General features: G+C 46.9%; 11 protein-coding genes across 11 annotated transcripts, besides 11 other annotated features; all 11 read left to right on the plus strand.

Annotated features, from left to right (window-relative positions):
* TraAM80_07934 (adenine phosphoribosyltransferase) lies at positions 1 to 581 on the plus strand (the record flags this gene model as incomplete). The annotated part of the gene is made up of 1 exon (XM_029384701.1): positions 1 to 581. A coding segment is annotated over one exon (581 nt), but the record flags the coding sequence as incomplete, so codon positions are not given.
* Positions 582 to 816: 235 nt separating this feature from the next.
* Positions 817 to 858: a sequence feature (A-rich).
* A 66-nt stretch (positions 859 to 924) lies between these two features.
* Positions 925 to 967: a microsatellite.
* Positions 968 to 1,224: 257 nt separating this feature from the next.
* TraAM80_07935 (putative serine protease PepD) lies at positions 1,225 to 1,929 on the plus strand (the record flags this gene model as incomplete). Its single annotated transcript, XM_029384702.1, has 1 exon — positions 1,225 to 1,929. The coding sequence occupies one exon, from the start codon at positions 1,225 to 1,227 to the stop codon at positions 1,927 to 1,929; it is 705 nt and encodes a 234-aa protein (XP_029235439.1).
* Positions 1,930 to 2,269: 340 nt separating this feature from the next.
* On the plus strand, positions 2,270 to 3,274 carry TraAM80_07936 (uncharacterized protein; the record flags this gene model as incomplete). Its single annotated transcript, XM_029384703.1, has 1 exon — positions 2,270 to 3,274. One exon carries the CDS (start codon positions 2,270 to 2,272, stop codon positions 3,272 to 3,274), a length of 1,005 nt encoding a protein of 334 aa, XP_029235440.1.
* Positions 3,275 to 3,345: 71 nt separating this feature from the next.
* Positions 3,346 to 3,375: a microsatellite.
* A 1,120-nt stretch (positions 3,376 to 4,495) lies between these two features.
* Positions 4,496 to 5,266, plus strand: TraAM80_07937 (uncharacterized protein; the record flags this gene model as incomplete). The annotated part of the gene is made up of 1 exon (XM_029384704.1): positions 4,496 to 5,266. The coding sequence occupies one exon, from the start codon at positions 4,496 to 4,498 to the stop codon at positions 5,264 to 5,266; it is 771 nt and encodes a 256-aa protein (XP_029235441.1).
* Positions 5,267 to 5,392: 126 nt separating this feature from the next.
* Positions 5,393 to 5,443: a microsatellite.
* A 104-nt stretch (positions 5,444 to 5,547) lies between these two features.
* TraAM80_07938 (uncharacterized protein) lies at positions 5,548 to 6,663 on the plus strand (the record flags this gene model as incomplete). Its single annotated transcript, XM_029384705.1, has 1 exon — positions 5,548 to 6,663. The coding sequence occupies one exon, from the start codon at positions 5,548 to 5,550 to the stop codon at positions 6,661 to 6,663; it is 1,116 nt and encodes a 371-aa protein (XP_029235442.1).
* Positions 6,664 to 6,724: 61 nt separating this feature from the next.
* Positions 6,725 to 6,753: a microsatellite.
* A 6-nt stretch (positions 6,754 to 6,759) lies between these two features.
* Positions 6,760 to 6,783: a microsatellite.
* A 154-nt stretch (positions 6,784 to 6,937) lies between these two features.
* Positions 6,938 to 7,867, plus strand: TraAM80_07939 (putative zinc finger protein; the record flags this gene model as incomplete). Its single annotated transcript, XM_029384706.1, has 1 exon — positions 6,938 to 7,867. The coding sequence occupies one exon, from the start codon at positions 6,938 to 6,940 to the stop codon at positions 7,865 to 7,867; it is 930 nt and encodes a 309-aa protein (XP_029235443.1).
* Positions 7,868 to 7,870: 3 nt separating this feature from the next.
* Positions 7,871 to 7,889: a microsatellite.
* A 47-nt stretch (positions 7,890 to 7,936) lies between these two features.
* Positions 7,937 to 7,983: a microsatellite.
* A 907-nt stretch (positions 7,984 to 8,890) lies between these two features.
* TraAM80_07940 (uncharacterized protein) lies at positions 8,891 to 9,754 on the plus strand (the record flags this gene model as incomplete). Its single annotated transcript, XM_029384707.1, has 1 exon — positions 8,891 to 9,754. The coding sequence occupies one exon, from the start codon at positions 8,891 to 8,893 to the stop codon at positions 9,752 to 9,754; it is 864 nt and encodes a 287-aa protein (XP_029235444.1).
* Positions 9,755 to 9,933: 179 nt separating this feature from the next.
* On the plus strand, positions 9,934 to 10,941 carry TraAM80_07941 (protein kinase; the record flags this gene model as incomplete). Its single annotated transcript, XM_029384708.1, has 1 exon — positions 9,934 to 10,941. One exon carries the CDS (start codon positions 9,934 to 9,936, stop codon positions 10,939 to 10,941), a length of 1,008 nt encoding a protein of 335 aa, XP_029235445.1.
* A 219-nt stretch (positions 10,942 to 11,160) lies between these two features.
* Positions 11,161 to 11,194: a sequence feature (A-rich).
* A 71-nt stretch (positions 11,195 to 11,265) lies between these two features.
* TraAM80_07942 (glycine dehydrogenase) lies at positions 11,266 to 11,967 on the plus strand (the record flags this gene model as incomplete). The annotated part of the gene is made up of 1 exon (XM_029384709.1): positions 11,266 to 11,967. The coding sequence occupies one exon, from the start codon at positions 11,266 to 11,268 to the stop codon at positions 11,965 to 11,967; it is 702 nt and encodes a 233-aa protein (XP_029235446.1).
* A 46-nt stretch (positions 11,968 to 12,013) lies between these two features.
* Positions 12,014 to 14,149, plus strand: TraAM80_07943 (putative glycine dehydrogenase; the record flags this gene model as incomplete). Its single annotated transcript, XM_029384710.1, has 1 exon — positions 12,014 to 14,149. One exon carries the CDS (start codon positions 12,014 to 12,016, stop codon positions 14,147 to 14,149), a length of 2,136 nt encoding a protein of 711 aa, XP_029235447.1.
* A 206-nt stretch (positions 14,150 to 14,355) lies between these two features.
* Positions 14,356 to 14,387: a microsatellite.
* Positions 14,388 to 15,834: 1,447 nt separating this feature from the next.
* Positions 15,835 to 15,856: a microsatellite.
* Positions 15,857 to 15,865: 9 nt separating this feature from the next.
* Positions 15,866 to 18,160, plus strand: TraAM80_07944 (group II trans-sialidase superfamily; the record flags this gene model as incomplete). The annotated part of the gene is made up of 1 exon (XM_029384711.1): positions 15,866 to 18,160. One exon carries the CDS (start codon positions 15,866 to 15,868, stop codon positions 18,158 to 18,160), a length of 2,295 nt encoding a protein of 764 aa, XP_029235448.1.
* Positions 18,161 to 18,946: the final 786 nt, after the last annotated feature.

Consider the following 18,946-nt stretch of genomic DNA (forward strand, 5'->3'; position numbering starts at 1 on the left):
CACATGGCAATATCACCCAATTGTTTGATGTCAGCACCATAACCGAAAATCCGCTTCTCTACAGGAAGGTGATTGATTTTTTGGCACAGCGATACCGTGCGATGGGCAAGGCTGGTCCAACACACATTCTCTCCTTGGAGTCTCGTGGTTATGTTATTGGGGCACCGTTAGCTGTTGAGCTTGGCATCTCTTTTGTAATGTGTCACACAACAAAACGCTTTCCGTCTTCTTTTGTCCATGAGGACAAACATTTTAACTACTTGCCACCGTCTTACTCCATTCGTAACGGCAGCCTTTCGAGTGATGCTCGCGTAGTCGTTGCAGATGACTTTATTGCGACCGGCCAGTCTCTCATCTCCGTCCTGCAGCTCATCGAAGATATTGTTGGCGCCAAGGTGGTTGAGGTGGTGGTGGTGTGTGACGTGCCGTTACTGAACGGCGTTGCTGCTGTGCACAAAACCGTGTGGGGGCGCTTTGGGAAGACGCCCATATTTGCGCTCATGCACCCTAACATCTCACAAGAAACAATACAAGACCAGCTTGTTGCACACACTGACCTTGTGACACATTCCAGGCTCTGAACAATGAATATGATGTATATTGGTTGACACTGCAGTTATACCACAGCGCCTTGCTAGCTCATGCGGCTATTCTCTTGGGTCGCTGTGGAGCAAGCCAAAAGACGTAAAGTAAAAAAAAAGTAGTTTGGTGCGACGTGATTTTTGTAGGGTCTCTTTTCTCAGTTCTTCCACTCCTCCGTCCCTCATTTTTTACACGATGTGGGTGACAATTGTTCAAACGGCAGGGAATATACCGAAAACGAGAATAGAAAAAAAAACAAAAAAAAAGACAAAAAAACTGTTGAAGGAAAAAGGCCAAATAGGTCAACAACTGTAACGACAAAAGCAACTGTGAAGGACATTTTTTTTTTCTGTATTTGTGTGTTGTGTTAGTGTCTCTTTCGTGTAAATAGTTTTTTTTTTTTTTGGGAATGCCGCAACTGTTCCGGTGGGTTTGTTATTTCTCTTCGTGTTGGGTTGTGTAGAGTTTTTTTGTTTAAAAAAAATAGTAATAGCGGATTTTGCTTTGCTGTTTATTGCGATGATGCTGATGTCGTGACGCTGTCCTGTACACCATTCTTGTATTCTCTTGGTCGTTGTGCGGAGGTGGTTTTTAGCTTAGACGCGGCGTGTCACTTCCCTCCTCCCTTAACATTCCTTTCTAATGCCGCGTCATTTGGTAAGGAGCAATGCCGCAATGCTGTATGCCATGGCACTGTCATCCGACCAGATGCTGTTTTTTCTGTACCACAAGGGGAGCTACGCTGATAATCCAGTCATGCTGCGCAGTCCCAAACCGATGGTGATGCGAGACGTGTTTCTGACGAAGTGCTCAAGTTTCCTACCCAATCCACTCTCGTGCGTGTACGTGCATACAGTTTTTGATGCTGTGTTGAATTGTTTGGCTTCATGGTTTCTGGTAAGACCCATCGTAGATGTTATTGGGTGGAGATCGGGTCTTGTACTCTACGCTGGTTCAGGACTATTTAGCAGCTTTGCCTATCTGTTTGGATGCCAGCTGAGTAGTACCAAGGCAAATACATCTTTTGATTGCGCCGCGACATCAAATGGAGCATTTGCCGGGTTTGCGGCTCTTAGTCTGATATTGCCCAAGTGTTACCTACCTGCGAGCAAGCGAGTCCCTGTGTACTACTTTGGTATTCCATACCTTGCAAAGTGTACGTATGATGAGTATGTTGGACCGAAATTAGTGGAGAAAAGGAAGGCAGAAGCTATAGAACTGCGTAACTGGGGATTTATTGGTGGCGTGTTCTTTGCATTTATGTTTTCCTCGTTGGTATTGAGGACGCGCAGTGATTTTGGTAGGATGAATTTGTTTTGGGCAAACTTGAGAAAAACTCCCTTGTAGCTTTACTTCCCCCACCCCTTCAGAGGCCTAAAAAAAAAAGGAGGAGGGGGAGGAGCTGACGTGGAATGCATGGACGTTGTGGTTAAGGATGCTGTGGAGTGCTTATATCTTTTTTTAAAAGTTTTCCTTCTTTCTTGTTTGCTCCTTTCCAGAGACTTTGCCTACGCTTTTTTTTTTCTACGTAAACATACATATATCGTGCTGTTGCTGTACTGTACTGGAGGTGTTTCTTCCCACCATTTGTGTTTATTATTACCATTATCGTCACCACTATTATTTAGGACTATAAGTTTGACTTTTTTTTTGTATTTTTTGTCATTTGGATTTACTTCTCCGTCTCATGCGCTTGGACTCTACGCATCAAGATGAAATTTCTGTCATTCTCATCATCAATGGTGAACCGTGTGAGAGGTTTACGTTCTCTGTTGAGGGCAATGTTCCGGTAAGTTTGCCTGTGACTCGGGGCATCAACACCTCCGCTATTCGACATGGCGCACGACGCTATAATGGGCTGTATGAGCTGGCTTTCAATATGCAACTAGGAGATAGTAAATTGAACGACTATGCAAAGGGGCGAACAGTTGGGCATTTCCTTCTACCGTCTGGCAAGGTACACTACCTCGGACCGCTAATGCCGTTCGGCGAAAGTGTAGCCTCAGCCGTGCTTGTTGAGGACGTACCCCACACTATACAGCTTCGCCTTTCTCTTGAAGAAAATTTATGTGAGGGTGAGGTGGCTGCATGGCCTGCAGAGTTACTTCTTGCGGATCACGTAATGGCAGTTATCGATAATGACGACCTCTCTGGTTCAGTTCCATCTTCACATGTGCAAAATCTTGTGCGTGAGTTGCCCTTTTATAATGAGGGCATGAGACGCTTTAAAAATTGGTCTCTTTTTGCGCATTTTTTCGCAGTCAACTACCGTTTGTGGGTGCTGGTAACGTATTCGGCGGAGGAACACAAAAAATTTGGTTTCAGCAAACTGATGCTTGCCGGAGAACTGCGTATGGTATCGAATAATTTTCTGCATTGTTACACAAAGGCAGATAAAGAGAGGGATATCATTCGCCACGAGGCTTTTTTGGAGTTTCGGCAGTTGCTGTTCTCATTCACAGGGCCTTCAGATGGCAGTAGGCGCAGTCCGAGACTGAGCAATGAGGCTTTTCGAGTGCTTGGGGAATCACGCAGTTTTCAAACCCTAAATACCGCAAACTACGTTCGCATTCTTCGCACCGTTGCGCTGGACCCCGAGCGCCACGTCCTCTTTGATCCACTTCATCCCATTCGCATCGATTGGAAACACTCTGAAGAGACCACTCCCGCTCTTCTGCATAAGTGCATGTGAGGCACGGATTGACAGCACAAATACCACACAATATATGTTTACTGAATTACATTTACTTTTATTGATTGTCCGTTTTTTTTTTTTTTGTGTTGTGTTGTGTTTCCCTTGTGAACACATAGAATTGTTTTTACGTGTGCTGAAGTTCAGCACCAAAGGGTATAGTGTACGTCCTCATAATCACTCAGAGGTACGCTATTATTGTTGTGTTACCCCCGTGTATAGGCATACACACGCATATCTCCATCAACGTCGGTTTCTTCTATTTGAGGAAAACGCTAATGTGTTGTTAAACTATGTCTTTGTAGCTGTGAAAGAAAAGAAAAAAGGAAAAGGAAAAAGGAGTTCTCATGATGGATGGTGCTATGTGTCTTTGCCTCTCTCTTTCTCTACGAAGTCATGCCTGCTTTATGACCCTTCTTCCTTCCTTACAATCTCTCAATTTCCGTTTCTGTTTTCGTATATATATTTTTTTACTTAGGCCTCGTTTTGCCTTGTAAATCTTTTGTAGTAAAGATTGCCGTGGTACGATGCCCGGTAGACATGGTAAGCAGCGCGTGAAGCGGAAGAAATCTAAGCGGCAAAGGCCGTCGGAGATGGAACGTACTCTCGTAGATAGTATTCATGGACGTAGAAGGAAGGAACGCGACATCCTGAAAAAATATCTTCCACCACCTGTAAAGCCGCGTAGCACAAGGGTGGCGCTCAGCACCACACTCCCCATGTTTAATCCTTTACCTTCTACGAACGTTGAGGCGGCAGCAGGGACAGGAATAAGGCCCAGTAAGGGGAAGAAGGCATTACGGTCTCGCAAAGTTTAACAACTAATTCCAGAGCACATGTCTGTACCTCTTCCTTTTTAAAGATGTGTGTGTGTGTAAAAAGGGGTTAGGGAAGAGACCATCTGCGACGTTGATCCGGGAGTCCCCATCACCCCACCTTTTTTTTTACTACTACTACCACAATTAATAATGGAAACTAAAAACAAGAAGACAAACCAGCACGGGGAGGGTAGGGGGGAACGATGATGATTAGTAACAGGAGTTTCGCGCCTTGTGAGCCTTAAAATATATATTTTTTTAGGTGTTCCTGCTCTGTTACCTCGGCCTTCTTCTTTTTCTCTTCCCCCCTCCTTTTTATTTTGTCGTTTTGTTGTTAGAGTGTGCGTGCGTGCGTGTCTTTTCTCTGTGCACAAAACAGAAAAGTGGAGTTAGCGTCAACCTCATGACAGCTGTGGCGCTTGACATTGGTAGCTGTTTTACCAAGCTGTACTTTGGCGGGGACACTCCCGGCAAACGTGTTTTTGAGACACCCGTAGGCGTTCGGAAACTCAAGCAGAGTTTTGATGTGGCATTGACAAGTACGGTGTTGGATTCGTTCTTGGGAAGATTGTGCTTAGCTGCCGGTTTACTCGGGTGCTGCGAAAAAATTGAAGTATTGGCTTCTCCCGACGATTCCTCCTTGTTTGTCCAGTATGTCTCGCGTTGGTTTGCTTCAGCCTCGTTGAGTGGAGTCGCAACAGTTGTGGATGCTCCTTCTTGGTTGCTGGAGGCGCATGGGATGACCGACGGTTGCGTGGTGGACATTGGTTACCAAACGACCCGTATTGTACCCATTTTCTCTTCGATCCCCGTAGTGGAGGCCATCACCATTGGGAGTGGTTTGAGAGAGTTTCTTACGCTGCCGGTAGAAGGATGGGCGATGTCAACCGAAACAAATTCAGTCTCATCATCATCTGCACCATGTTCATCGTTGCAGAGTTTAGTGATTGAGATGTCGCAGTGCATAGTCGCGCTTCTTGAAGAAGCCGTGACCCATTGTAACGCGTATACGCAGCGTCCTTTTGTCTTTGGCGTGTTTCTCCTCACTGGGGGCGGAATAGCAGTGGAGGGACTATGGGGACAATTAACGGTAGTATCCAGAAAATGTGGCCCAACTCTCGTCTGCTTGTCGTTGATACAGCGTCTCCTTTGGAGTTTATCTCTCCGTTGTTGAAAGAAGTTTTTTTTTTGTTGAGTTGTTTTTGCATTCCTTGTATTCTCTTTACATCTTTTGCTGTCTCTTCTCTTTATGCTGTTCCCGATTGCACGTTTTGTCATTTACACGTCCGCGGGGTGCTGCATTTTTTATTTTATTTTTCTACTTTCAACTTTATCCTTTATTGCTATTATTTCCCTTCCTGTGTCTTTGCATCAATAAATGTCTAACCACATTTGCATGTGTATCTGCAAACGTGGAGGATTAACCCATTTTACCACTACTAGTCTTTGAGCAGAATGGATGAGGGGGAGAAGGTGGATCATAGAGATATTTTAGCGGGTGAGGATGCGGCGGAGGCGTATCTGCTTGACCGAATTCGCCAGCAGGCGGCATTGGAAAAGCTACAAGGGTCGAAAATTGTCCTGCGAAAGGGTATTCCTACTCCCTCCGAGGAATACCTAGCGTCCATTAGTGAGTACCGGGAGAAACAGATGGATATGATGAAATTCAAACGGCACATTGAAGCCGTAGAAAGGCGTACGGAGGTTTGGGGCGACCATGTTTCGTACGAACCTGCGAGTCAGTGCGTGGAGGCGTTCCAGGTCATGCATGTGGAGACCACGAGCCTCGAGGGGCGTGCAGTGATTCTTGCACCTCTTCTGGCGATGTTTCGCATGTTGATATGTAACAACCGCGCCAAAAAACGACTGGAGAGACTTCGTAAAAAGCAATCATCGCTTCGTTCTGAATTAATGACCGTCCTCAGTGAGCGACAAACGGTTGTAGAGGCGGTTAGCGTCGTGGATGAGCACATGTCTGTGATGCCGGCATATGTTAATCGAGTTGCCCCGTTGCCAAAGTTGTTTTTGATGACAACCGCATTCGATGTGAAGCCTCTGCGCAGTCCATTTGTGTTTCTCTCCAGGCAATATAAAACTGAGTGCCTTCCGGAATTTTCTCTCGACCTCAGCCAAGCAGTAAACAAAGAGTATGCGGCGTATGTAAAAAGTGACCATAACGAGGCTACTGCTGTAACCCTTTTGGATTTTGTTCAACCACTTGTAACACTTGAAACATTTGATGTACATGGCCGAGCACATGACGTGGTTCATAGGCCAAACCTTGTGTTAGGCTATGACACCTTTGGCAATTCCGCTCGGGAACCACGCGCTTTGGCTAACGTAGAGAAGCGAGATGCAACACGTAAGGCTGAAGATGCCGCCAGCAGCGTTGAGCTCTCCAATGAACTCTGCCATCTTGGCGTCCCCTCAAAATTAGTGGGGCCTCTGCCTGAGGACTCAATTAGTGGAAGTGACAGCGAGGACGCTTCACCATTTCATGCTGATGTTTCGTGGTTGCCATTGTCCTCCATGTTTAAAAAGAATGATACTGAAGAGCCACTGCGATCCTGAGAGACAGTGCTGCAAATACAGGTAGCGACGATTTATGTGAAACACAACAGCAACACAAAAGTTTCTTTCTATATTTTTTTTCTTCTTTCTCTTGCAATATATATATATATATATATATATGAGTTGGTGTGAACTACATGATTTGGCATTATTTCAATTGACTTTTTTTCCATCTGATTTATTTCTTTTCATTTACTTTTTGGCGTAAAAATACGCAGTTTTTTTTTTTTTGATAGTGTCGGACGTTGAATTCACTGTAAGTTAATCACAACGTATGACATCTAGACTTTCCGTGTTAGGCGAATGGAAGTCTGATAGTGCAGTACGTGAATGCGAAATATGTGGGGCTAAATTTAATTTCAGTTGCAGGCGTCACCACTGTCGGTACTGTGGCGGCATTTTTTGTGCTTCGTGCTCGAGTGCCTTTGTTATATTACATAATCTGCACAAGACGAAGGGGCGGCGGGTTTGCCGCACATGTTTGGCATTGCTTTCAAAGGCTCCACCGCACGCAAACCATCGATGCGACGATACTCCAACTCAGAAGCTTCAGTCAGCGGATGTAAATGCTTGTGCCTGTGAATCTGATCCTTTGACTGCCCAATCTTCCGAGGCAACGTCGGTTACTTTTGCGACGTCACGGTACAGAGAAATTCCACGCGTCACAGACAGGGTTGCTCTGGAAGAGGCCATTGATGACGTGGGGTCGGACAACGAGGATGTTTCGACTGCTGTTGCAGGTGTATATTCTTCTGTGGATGATGGCCAACGCACCAGTGGTTTAGCGTTTCTCGCTGCACTACAAGAGAATCTTAGATACTCCGAGGACGCTGACGTTTTGCATGTCCTTTTATATGTATCATCTACAAGATATCAAGTAATTTTAGTTACAGTAAGTGAAGGGGAAACCATGTTGATGCTTGCTAGTCGGTTGCTGGAGACATATTTTAGGTTGGACAATGGCCCTTTCAAGTCTCTTAGCACCCCAGAGCGAGATATTTTGTTGCATAAATTGAGGTTTTCAAGTGAATCCGTTCTAATAGACAGCGACGCTAACGCGACGGATGTGGCGGTTTACTGTAAACATTTGGTCCTTTCGACTCTTTCTATTTCAGATCTTCGGCAGTGGCACGATGAGAACCTTATTCAGGAGTTTTTCCGTAGCGAACTCTGCGATGAACATAAAGAAGATATGATCTGTTAGGTATGTTTTTGTTGTTGTTGTTTTCATAGATTTTTTCTTTTTTGACGCGTGTGTATTTTATGGCTGGTGTTTTTTTTTTTTTGCTTTGTTTGTTTGCTAGCTTTTTTTTTTTTTTTGCAAAGAAAAACAAAAACTTGTTTCTTGTGTTTTTGGTTTGCATGACTGGACAAAAGAAAGGGGTCCAAGGATGCTCGGTAAAACGACGGAAGCAACTTCTCGTTGCTCTATATCTGACTGCTTTTTTAGTGATTTGTTCTTCTGATTGGTCGGGAGGAATTTCTTATGTTGGACTCTGTAAAGTTGCGTCATTGGTTGCGTTGGTGCGTTCCCATAGAAACCAAAGAGAAAGAGGGAAAAGAGGATAGCTCCGTGAAGCCTCACCTCACGTGGCTGCAATGTTAGTGCGCGTATGTCGTGGGCTGGCCCTCACTTCACAAACTCTACAAAGTTTGACGCGCCTGCACATTGCATTTCTTTTACGTGAAGGCGTATGGAAAGAATATCCTGCCAGATGAGGCCGAATAACTGAGTTGGTGCCGTTTTTATTTACTTTGTTCCATTACCCGTAACTTGATTTTTGTTCTTCCTAACGGCACCGCATCGGACAGCACTGTAATTAATTTTTTTTTTTTTCTGTATTGTTTCTGCGCGTGTGTTCTTTTTTACACCCGTTTCTCTTTTAAGCCCCTAACTCCTTTCTACTGTTATCCTCTCTCCACCTGGAAGGGCGCGGTGGTTGCGTGTCCCCAACGACAGCCCCTTTGTCATTTCTCAACGAGAGCCTGTTTATCATCGCAGATGCCCCATAAGTACACTGTTTTTCCATGTGAGTGAATGAGTGAGGGGACTTTTTTTTAGGTGAAGGAAGGTGGGCGCGCAATCAGCTAGACTGTAGTCTCTCATTATTTCTTCTTTCTTTGTCGAAATGAGATGGATAAGGCCTCCTCAATATGCAGGCTTCTTTTCATGCATTATATTATGTTATATTTATTTCTTCCATGTTTCTTCCACTTTTGAAGACAAATGAACGTAGTTGCGTTTCTAAAGGAGTTTAAAAAGGCGAGAAGAGAAGTTGGTGGCGGTAGCTCCCTCAATAGTGCAGAGGTTGCAGGTGCTGCTGGAAATACAACTACTTTCTCTCGGAAGGCAACACCACCTGAGCAGATTTCTTCTCAGGATGACTCAGAGGAGAGTGAGCATAGCGTTAGCGATCATGACAACGAGCATACCCAGCACTACTCATATAGTGGTAAGAGGCAAAGGTATGATCGATTTTGGACGCGCAAAGAGGATGCAGGGCTGGCTGATTTGCGCGAGTCTTTCGCGGAGATAAAGACGTATCGAACGAATCAGTGTGTAGAGGCGGTCGGGAAAATTTTTGATGCGACGCGTCAACGTGCAACTCACTCTGTTGTTTCACGAGTAACAACCAAAAAGGGCGATAAATCGACATTCAATAAGCTACGCGACGAGCTTTTGCAGAAAAAAAACTCTCTTAGTCGGTCATTGGTGATACAGGCACCCACTGAGCCGCATTCTGTGGATGAGTCTCGGGGTGGTGCATTATACACGGACACCGAGGCTCTGCTGGTTGGGATAGATGACCTTCTTGCCACTGATACCGCGACTGTGGACACGTCTCCTTTTGCCGTGATGAACCGCGTGACGGAAGTGTCGGCTGAAAGTGATATTAAAGCGGTTACAGTTACATCTCAAAATATCAAAGAACAGGTGCAGTGCGCTCTTGACGAGGCGCAAATGTGCCCAGAGAAACCCAGCACTGAAAGAGTAAGTTTGTTTGCTCGAGCAAAGATGTATGCGAGTGCGGCTGCTTCTCGTACGAAGACAGAATCAGAAGCTCTGAATATTCGAAGATTTTCTAATTAGTCAGAACGCGAAGGGGGCGGAAGCAAACAAACAAATAAAAGTAATAAGGACACAAAAGCAAACTCAGTTTTTAGAGCTGAGTTGGTGATCTCTAGATGCGTATGTATGCATGCATACGCCTGTGTGTCTTATTGTGATGAATATTGAATGAACCTTTGCACCTTCTGTATTAAGGCAACATGTTCCTGCCGGGGGTGGGTCTCTTGTGTTTTACTTTACAAATCCAAGGTGATGTAGAGGGTGGTGGTACTGGGGAAGAGAAGAGAACAGGAATAGAAGGAGCGGGCGTTAGTCACTTGGAAATGGATCAGTATATTATTGGGCCCCCAATTGGAGAGGGACGCTTTGGTGTTGTTCGCGCTGCGGTTGTAAAGGGCTCTGGAATGCCGGCTGCAATCAAATTTATCACCATATCCCGTCTTGATGAGGGTATTCCGCATCCTACGGCGCGAGAACTACTTGTTGCTATCCGATTGGTTCATCCCTTTATTATTCGTACATATGAAATATTTCCATCTGGCTGTTCCTTGGCACTAGTGATGGAGCGTTGCAAGAGCGATTTGGCAACCGTGCTCTCAGGGAGAAGTGCCAGTGATCCGCTTTCCACATCTAAGGCAAAATCCCTATTCAAGATGCTTCTTATGGCGTTAGCATACATGCACAGCGAAGGTATTCTCCATCGTGACGTGAAGCCGTCAAATTGTTTCTTGACTGGAGAGGGGGAACTACGCCTCGGTGATTTTGGTTTAAGTCGTCTGTGGGATAGGGAAGCATCCATGACGCACGAGGTGGTTTCGAGGTGGTACCGGGCGCCAGAGTTACTTCTAGGCCAGAGACATTATGGACCGGAAATTGATATGTGGTCCTCCGGGTGTGTGCTTGCAGAACTTTTACGTGGCTACAGTGGGGCTTTTTTTGCAGGTGATGGGGAAATTTGGCAACTTTCACGAATATTTGATGTATTAGGGACACCGACACCCAAATCTTGGCCATCAGCGGTGCTTCTTCCAGATTGGGGAAAAGTACATTTTGAGACGAAACCTCCTCAGCCTCTGCGTGTCTTTTTCCCGGACGTGTCTGAAGCTGCGTTGGATTTGTTGCAGCAGTTACTTTGCTTGGATCCTCAAAAGCGCCTGACTGCTGCTGGTGCCCTTCGTCACGCCTACTTTTGTGAATACCCGACTTAGAATAATGTAAGAAGCAGAAAACACTGGTGGTATTTTTGTGGTGTGCAGGGTGGGAGGGAGGGGATGGAAATGATTCACATAATGTGTGCTCTTTTTCTTGGGCGTCTTATCCCTGTTTTCAATGGGTTAGCTGTTGTGTGCAACGGCCGTTTCCGTTCAGTTTTCCTCCTTTCTTCTTCTTGACGTTGATCTGTGCCAATCCAGTTTTTTTTCCAAGGTAAAAGGATAAGAAAAAGAAGAAAAAAAATCAAAATACCGATTCTTCTCATTTTGTGTGGGAAACACATCTCTGCCGAGATGTATCGTACTTTTCATCGTTCGACCATGTTGCTATCGGCGCTTGTTCGAAGGACTGCCACAAACAGTTACGTTAATCGTCACATTGGACCCTCAACGGAAGAAACATTGTCTATGCTTCGAGTAGTTGGCAAGGAAACTCTTTCGGATCTTATGGCTGCCGCTATTCCCGAGAGTATTTTGCGAGATCCTTTGCGAGAATTTCCGGCTATGAGCGAGGAGGATGCTCTTTTACATGTCCGGTCACTAGGTTCACGGAACAAGGTGTTAAAGAGTATGATTGGACAGGGCTACTATGAAGCTATCACTCCACCTGTCATACTCCGCCACGTTATTGAAAATCCTGCCTGGTACACACCATACACTCCCTACCAGGCTGAAATAGCTCAAGGTCGTCTCGAATCCCTATTGAATTTCCAATCTGTTGTTATGGACGTGACAAAGATGGAAGTGGCCAATGCATCACTTCTGGATCAGGCCACTGCATGCGCCGAGGCAATGCATCTTGCGTATCAATACGGCCGAAAGAAGCGGATGACATTCTTTGTTTCAAAGGACGTTTTTCCTTCATGTATTGAGATGGTAAAAACAAGAGCTGAACCATTAAATATAAACGTTGTGGTTGGTGATCCAAATTTGATTGATTGGAGTGATTCTTCACTCTGTGGGATTTTGGCTACAAACCCCAGGTGCTACGGGAATGCTTTACGAGTTTACGCCCTTGTTTGAGAAGGCAAAACAACACAATGTGATTGGTTGTTGTGCGACAGACCTGATGGCTTCTGTTATTGTTAAACCTCCTGGAGAAATGGGGGCCGACATTGTTGTGGGATCGGCCCAGCGTTTTGGTGTGCCATTAGGATTTGGAGGGCCTCATGCTGCATTTTTTGCAGTTAGGGAGGGGCTTAAGCGATGGATGCCGGGGCGCATCATTGGCGTAAGCAAGGACTCGGCCGGTGATCCATCGGTGCGTATGGCACTTCAGACGCGGGAGCAACATATTAAGCATGAACGCGCCACATCCAATATTTGCACCGCACAGGCGCTTTTAGCAAACGTTGCGGCTTTTTACGCTATTTACCACGGCGCCGAAGGCCTCAGGGAAATCGCTAGGGAGATGCACGACAAGGCTAAAATACTCTCTGTTGGTTTAGAGTCTGCGGGGCATTCAGTGGTAAATGACACATTTTTTGACACCCTCACCGTAAGTTTAAAGGGCATCACGCCAGAGGACTACATGACACGTTGTGTGGAAAAGGGCATTAATATTTTTGCCAACTATAGTAAAGGTACCGTCTCCTTCTCCGTGGATGAGGCTACTACGGAGGGCCATGTCGTGTCACTGTTGGAGGCGGCGGGTCTAACACTTCCTGTGATAAGCGTCCTATCAAAACTCGCAGAACAAAAGAGGGCGTTGCCGTTGCCAATGTTGAGAACCTCCACCTTTCTTTGCCAGGGAACCTTCCAAAGGAACAAAAGTGAGAGTGAACTTATGCGGTATATTCACCGGCTTGAACGTAAAGATTATGGTCTCACGCACGGTTGTGTGCCCTTGGGTTCTTGCACCATGAAACTTAACCCAGCTGCCGCTATGCTGCCCTTGTCGTGGTCAGAGTTTACCAACCTTCACCCCCTTGCACCCACGGAGCAAACTCGGGGGTATAGTGCGTTATGCCTGGATATGGAGCAAAAAATACGGGATATCACCGGTTTGGACGCCGTCTCACTTCAGCCAAATAGTGGTGCTCAAGGTGAGTACGCTGGTCTTCGTGTGATTCGCGCGTACCACCACACAAAAAAAGAAGGTCATCGCAACGTTTGCCTGATTCCAGAAAGCGCTCACGGCACAAACTTTGCTTCGGCTCTTTTGGCAGGAATGATGATTGTTAAGGTGAGATGCTTGGCCAATGGCAGCATTGACATGAGTGATTTGGAAAATTCTTGCAAAAAGTATAAAAATACTCTCTCGTGCATTATGGTAACATATCCAAGTACATACGGTTTGTTTGACAGGGACATCTTGACCATAACGTCCATGGTGCACTATTATGGAGGGCAATGCTACGTTGATGGTGCAAACATGAATGCCATGGTGGGCTATACGGCGCCTGGATACATTGGGGGAGATGCCTGCCATGTTAACCTTCACAAGACGTTTTCCATTCCTCACGGTGGCGGTGGTCCAGGCATGGGACCCATCGCCGTTCGTCAACACCTTGCTCCTTTTTTGCCTGATTCCGTTTTTGTTCAAAATATTGGCGGCTCACAACCTTTTGGCCAAGTCTCTCAAGCAGCATACGGATCGGCATCCATTCTTACAGTGTCGTACATGCTGATGATGATGCTCGGTTCACATGGACTGAAGAAGTGCACGGAGTACGCTATTCTCAATGCCAACTATTTGAAGAGGCGTCTTGAGGGTCACTACCCAATCCTTTTTCTAGGGGAAAAAGAGCTTTGCGCGCACGAGTTTATTATTGATTTACGGCCGTTCAAAAAAACGGCGCAAATAGAAGCCGAAGATGTGGCCAAACGTCTTATGGATTACGGCCTTCACGCACCTACTCTGGCGTTTCCAGTTGCGGGAACACTCATGATTGAACCTACAGAGTCAGAGTCCAAGCGAGAGATAGATCGTTTGGCGGATGCACTAATTTCTATTCGTGCGGAAATTGCGGCCATCGAGAGGGGTGAACAGAGCACAGCGAACAACATTCTCAAGAATGCCCCGCACACGGCAAAGTGTGTTACTTCAGATGACTGGGACAGGACATATACCCGAAGGGCTGCAGCATTCCCTTCAAGCTACTCCTACATGGAAAAGTTTTGGCCTTCCGTTGGCCGCATAAATGGGACCTATGGGGATCGGAACTTGATGTGTAGTTGCGCTTCTCTTGATTTGTATGAATAACATCTTTTTGACGATAGATTCTTTTTTATTCCTTTTGTGTGTGGGTGGGTGTAGTGCACGTGAAGGAATTATCTTTTAGTCCAACGCACTTTTTAAAAATCTCTCCACCGTTGAATACTCGTTTTCAGCACAAAGCAAGCCATCACAAACGGTTCCCTATTTGAGGGTGAAATGTAATCTGATTGATCTGCATTGTTTCTCGTCCGTTATTTTTTTGTTGACATTTTTTTTTTTTTTTAGGTCGCTTTCTTTGTTTGGATTCCTCAAGGTATTGCCCTCATGGCGTGATGCAAACACATTTTCTTTTGTGATTTTCTTTCTTCGTTGAAGCTGGACTAAACGGTGGCACCCTCGCGTTTGGGCATTATCGTCAAGAAGCTGCAGGATACTCACTTTGTCAACGCCTCAGAGGTTTGCTTTGTTTTAAGCTGGGTGTTTGATTGCTATTTGCCAAGTTCCGTATTGGAGATAGCTGTGGCGAAGCAGTGAGGGAAATCATACACACTCACGTGGCGAAGCGCAGATAACTTTGCCCGGTTGCTTCCAATGTCAGTGTCTCCAGCCACTCTGCCGATGGAATGTCTACGGAGACAGAGACAGGGTGAACCATTCCAGTGTATTTTTAGGTTTCTCGTGTCAGAAATAGGAAACGTAGAACGAAGAGGTTTAATACTTTTGCCATTTACTTCTATGTATTGCTTACAGGCCTCTTCTCTTTTAAATTACTTGTGAGCGATGCATTTTAAGGGGATGAGGTTGCAGACACTTGACAGTGGCACCTCTAAGGGCTTTTTGTTGCTGTAATTGTTTTTGTGCGTTGGCGTGGTGTTTTTCTCTTTGTTTTTTTTAGGTGCCATCGTTTTTGGTTCGTCTGTGCTCCAATTGGGTGTGCCGCATGCACCGCTGAGAGCCTCGAGCAAACGCCGTTGGCGCCTCTCTTTTTGTTGGTTTGCCGTCCTGGGCATGCATGCGCCTGTTCCGTCTTGATTGGGCTGCATGCACTGATCGGGCAGTCTGAGGCTACGGCTGCGCTGGCGTCGCCCTCCCTTGCGAGCGGAGCGAGGCAGCAGGAAAGGGGGTTGCCGCTCTTATTCCGCAGGTTTTTTTTTGACGCTTTTTTTAAAGAAAAATATTACGCCCCACTCCTGCTGCAGTGCGCTGAGGGAAGTGGAGGTGGCGTTGGACAGCTTGTGGGGGCTGTGATGGGAGGTCCTGCCCGGCATGCGCACTGCGTGTTGCTGCTGGCGTGGTTTGAAGGGGCTGAGCGTGGGAGACGGTAAGCGACGTGCTTATGAATTAGTTTTGTTTTTTGATTTCTGTGGGTGCGTCACAAACTGCGGATGCTCCGTGTGGGTGTTTCTTGTGGGCGGGGGCGAGTGTGTGATCGTGCGGCCCACGCGTTTATTTGTGCGGCCTTTGTTATGGACTCTCGCTGTGCTTTGCGATGTGCCCAACTGTGGAAGCTGGCGGTGTTCATCGTTTTATTCCTTTTGCTTTTATCCACCCTGTTTGCTTCGCCGGACTTCTCTTGTTACCCCTTCTTTTTAACACACCTGCAGAGAGAGAGAGAGATTAAACACCGCTTGCTGCTGTGCGCTTTGAGGGCTCTGCAGTCACCACCAGCACCACACACACAAACAAACGTCGAGGCCTGAGCGGATCCACCACAAGGAAGAAAGGGGGACAGTGAGTGAGTGATTGAGTGAGAAGCGACACATGCTCAACATGTCCCGGAACATGTTTTTGTATTCGGTGCTGCTCCTTCTCTGCGTGCTGTTGGTGTGCTTTGGCAGTATGGCTGTGTACGGTGAGGAGGGAACTAAACCAAAGGAAATGCAAATGCCACAGGCTATTGATCTTTTTGTGCCTAATCAAACAATTGTGGAAGCACAAGGTGAAAGACAAACGAGGGAATCTTTTCTTTTCCCTTCCCTCGCCAGTGCTGGCGGAGTGTTAGTTACGCTTGCCGAGGGTCACAAATTGTTACACTCCCCTCAGAAACAAACTTGGGTCACTTACGCTGATGTTGTGGCGGGGTACGTTGACTCTGCGGAGAACTGGTCGTCTTTTGTCGCTGAGGTTCGTGCAAACAAATCGAAGGCGTACAACATCTTTCACACGACCACGCAAGAGGAGCATAACGACTATCTGAGATATGCGGTCCGACCCACAACAATTGCAAAGGGCAACAAGGTTTTTCTATTTGTGGGGGGTCATCATCAGAGATATGATCCTTCATCGAAGAACTGGATTAAAGTCTCACAGGGTCTTGATTTGCTCGTGGGTGAGGCCACGCAAGATAAAGTCATCCAATGGGGCGAACCCATCTTGCTTTTATCACGGATCAAACCATCTGCTGATCACAATGGCCTGGACCAGTTTGTTGGTGGTGGTGGATCAGGCGTTGTGATGGAGGATGGCACGCTTGTGTCTCCTTTAACGGTGAAGAGGACTGGAGAAAACGACATTGTCTCCATGATCATTTATTCGAAGGACGACGGCAACAGTTGGACACTTCCACAGGGGATGCTCCCTGGAGGGTGCACTGACCCCCTCATCGTCGAGTGGGAGCGGGGGCAGCTTGTCATGATTGCCAAATGCAATTCGCTCTCCAATGTGTTCGAGTCGAGGGACATGGGGGCAACGTGGACAGAGACTGTCAGGACACTCACACGCGTGCAGCCCATGTTGTTACCAGACTCTTCGCGAACAGTTGAGAGAGTGGGGTCCCTCACCACTGCGACCATTGCTGGAAAGAAGGTCATGCTGTGCACTCAGAAAGGGATTCTCCCTGGGGAGATGGTGGAAGCCACCGCGCTCTACCTTTGGGTCACTGACAGCAACCGCACGTTTCACGTCGGGCCCATTTCCATGGACACTGCAGAGAAGTGGACGTCTAACAACACCCTGCTCTATTCGAAAGATGCGTTGCACCTTTTACAAGAGAGGGTCAGTACAACGACCAAGGGCGTGTCTCTTGCTCCCCTAACGGAGCAGCTGAAGACGATCACGTCCGTCTTGGAGACTTGGGCAAAAATGGACTCCTTCCTCTCCAACTCGTCTGTGCCCACGGCCGGTCTGGTTGGGTTCTTGTCGGATGCATCGGGTGATGGAAGTTGGAACGACGCGTACCGTTGCTTGAATGCAACTGTGAGGAATGCAACGAAGGTCGAAAATGGCTTTAAGTTCACAGGGTCAAAATCATACGCCATGTGGCCGGTGAACATGTGGAAGTATCGCAGTGTGCACAGCTTTGTGAATTACGCGTTCACGCTTGTGGCGACAGTGAAGATTCATAAGGTTCCGAACGAGAGCATTCCTCTGCTGGGCGCCGACCTGGGCAGAAAGCAAAGCACGACGTTTCTGGGGCTCTCGTACACCACAGAGAAACGGTGGAGGACGGTCTTCAACGGTATCACGAGAATAAGACACAACAGCACTTGGGAGCCGGGGAAGGAGTACAAAGTGGCGCTCATGCTGCAGGACAACAAGGGCTCCGTGTACGTCAACGGCGTGCGTGTGGGGAATACTAACAAACTACCAACCCTTGAGGCACGGAGGCACGATATCTCTCACTTTTACTTTGGAGGCGGCAAGAACAGCAGTGTGACAGTAAAGAACGTCTTTTTGTACAACCGCCCACTGAATGCCATGAAACTCAAAGCAGTTGGCCAGTCTGATGTATCTTGGAAAAGTGCAGGTGACAGCTCCGATGCATCTGAGCAACGTCCAGGTAACAGCTCCAGTGCATCTGAGCAACGTCCAGGTAACAGCTCCAGTGCATTTGAGCAACGTCCAGGTAACAGCTCCAGTGCATTCGAGGAACGTCCAGGTAACAGCTCCAGTGCATTTGAGGAACGTCCAGATAACAGCTCCAGTGCGTTTGAGCAATGTGCAGGTAACAGCTCCAGTGGCTCTGAGGAACGTGCAGGTGACAGCGCGACGCTTGCAGATGTGTCTTGGCTGCTCCTGCTGCCATTGGGGCTATGGGGCTTTGCGGTCCTGTGCTGAGTGGACCCCGGTGGACGGGAGTTTGTGCTTCTACTGAGGACATCTCCGTTTCTCCACCAGCTTTTTAAACTAAATAAAGTTTTAGGTGAACACGTATTTTGTTTTATTTTATACCTCGTTTTGTTTTTCTTATACCCAATAATTGCGCTCCTCTTTAGGCGCCATGATTGCGGTATCTTCATTGATTCATTCTATTCTTTTTTTGTTTTTTATATTGTTCGCTTCTGGCAATGATTGGAGGCGAATCACCGTTTTTTCTGTGTTCATTTGTTCAGTGTTTTGTTGGTTTATTGCTTTACGGATGTGCTTTGTTTCGTTGGTTTGGTGGTTAGTTGTTTTCTTGGTTTGTTCTTGACGACTGCGTTGCGCCTGCATGTTTGTCTGGCAGTATGAGATGCTTCACTGCGCCCCTACACTGCTGTCGCTGCGGGGGGACCGGGGCTCTCTCTTTTACGTCCTGTTTTTTGGTGGGTGCGGACGTGTGCCACGGTGCCGGCTGACGCGCAGGCCACTGAATTCGTTCGAAAAGACACTAAGAAAAACAACTAACCGCTTTTCTTGGGCGACTGCGGACGCTCACGGCATTGTGTGTCCGCCGATGGGAGATGGAAGGAGGAAAGAAATGAGAGCTAGAGCAACGCACTGCGGGCCCCTATGGAAGTCAAACGGTGTGTGGACACCGGGGCCTTTCAGTGGTTGAAACGAATATATCATTTATTTTTATATGTGGCCAAAATGTGAGGATGAGCTGTGAGGATTGCAGAGAGGCCTTCCACGACAATGTTT

The sequence above is a fragment of the Trypanosoma rangeli genome (genome assembly GCF_003719475.1).
Source record: "Trypanosoma rangeli strain AM80 chromosome Unknown Tra_15.4_contig_00358, whole genome shotgun sequence".
NCBI classification, from domain to species: Eukaryota; Euglenozoa; class Kinetoplastea; order Trypanosomatida; family Trypanosomatidae; genus Trypanosoma; species Trypanosoma rangeli.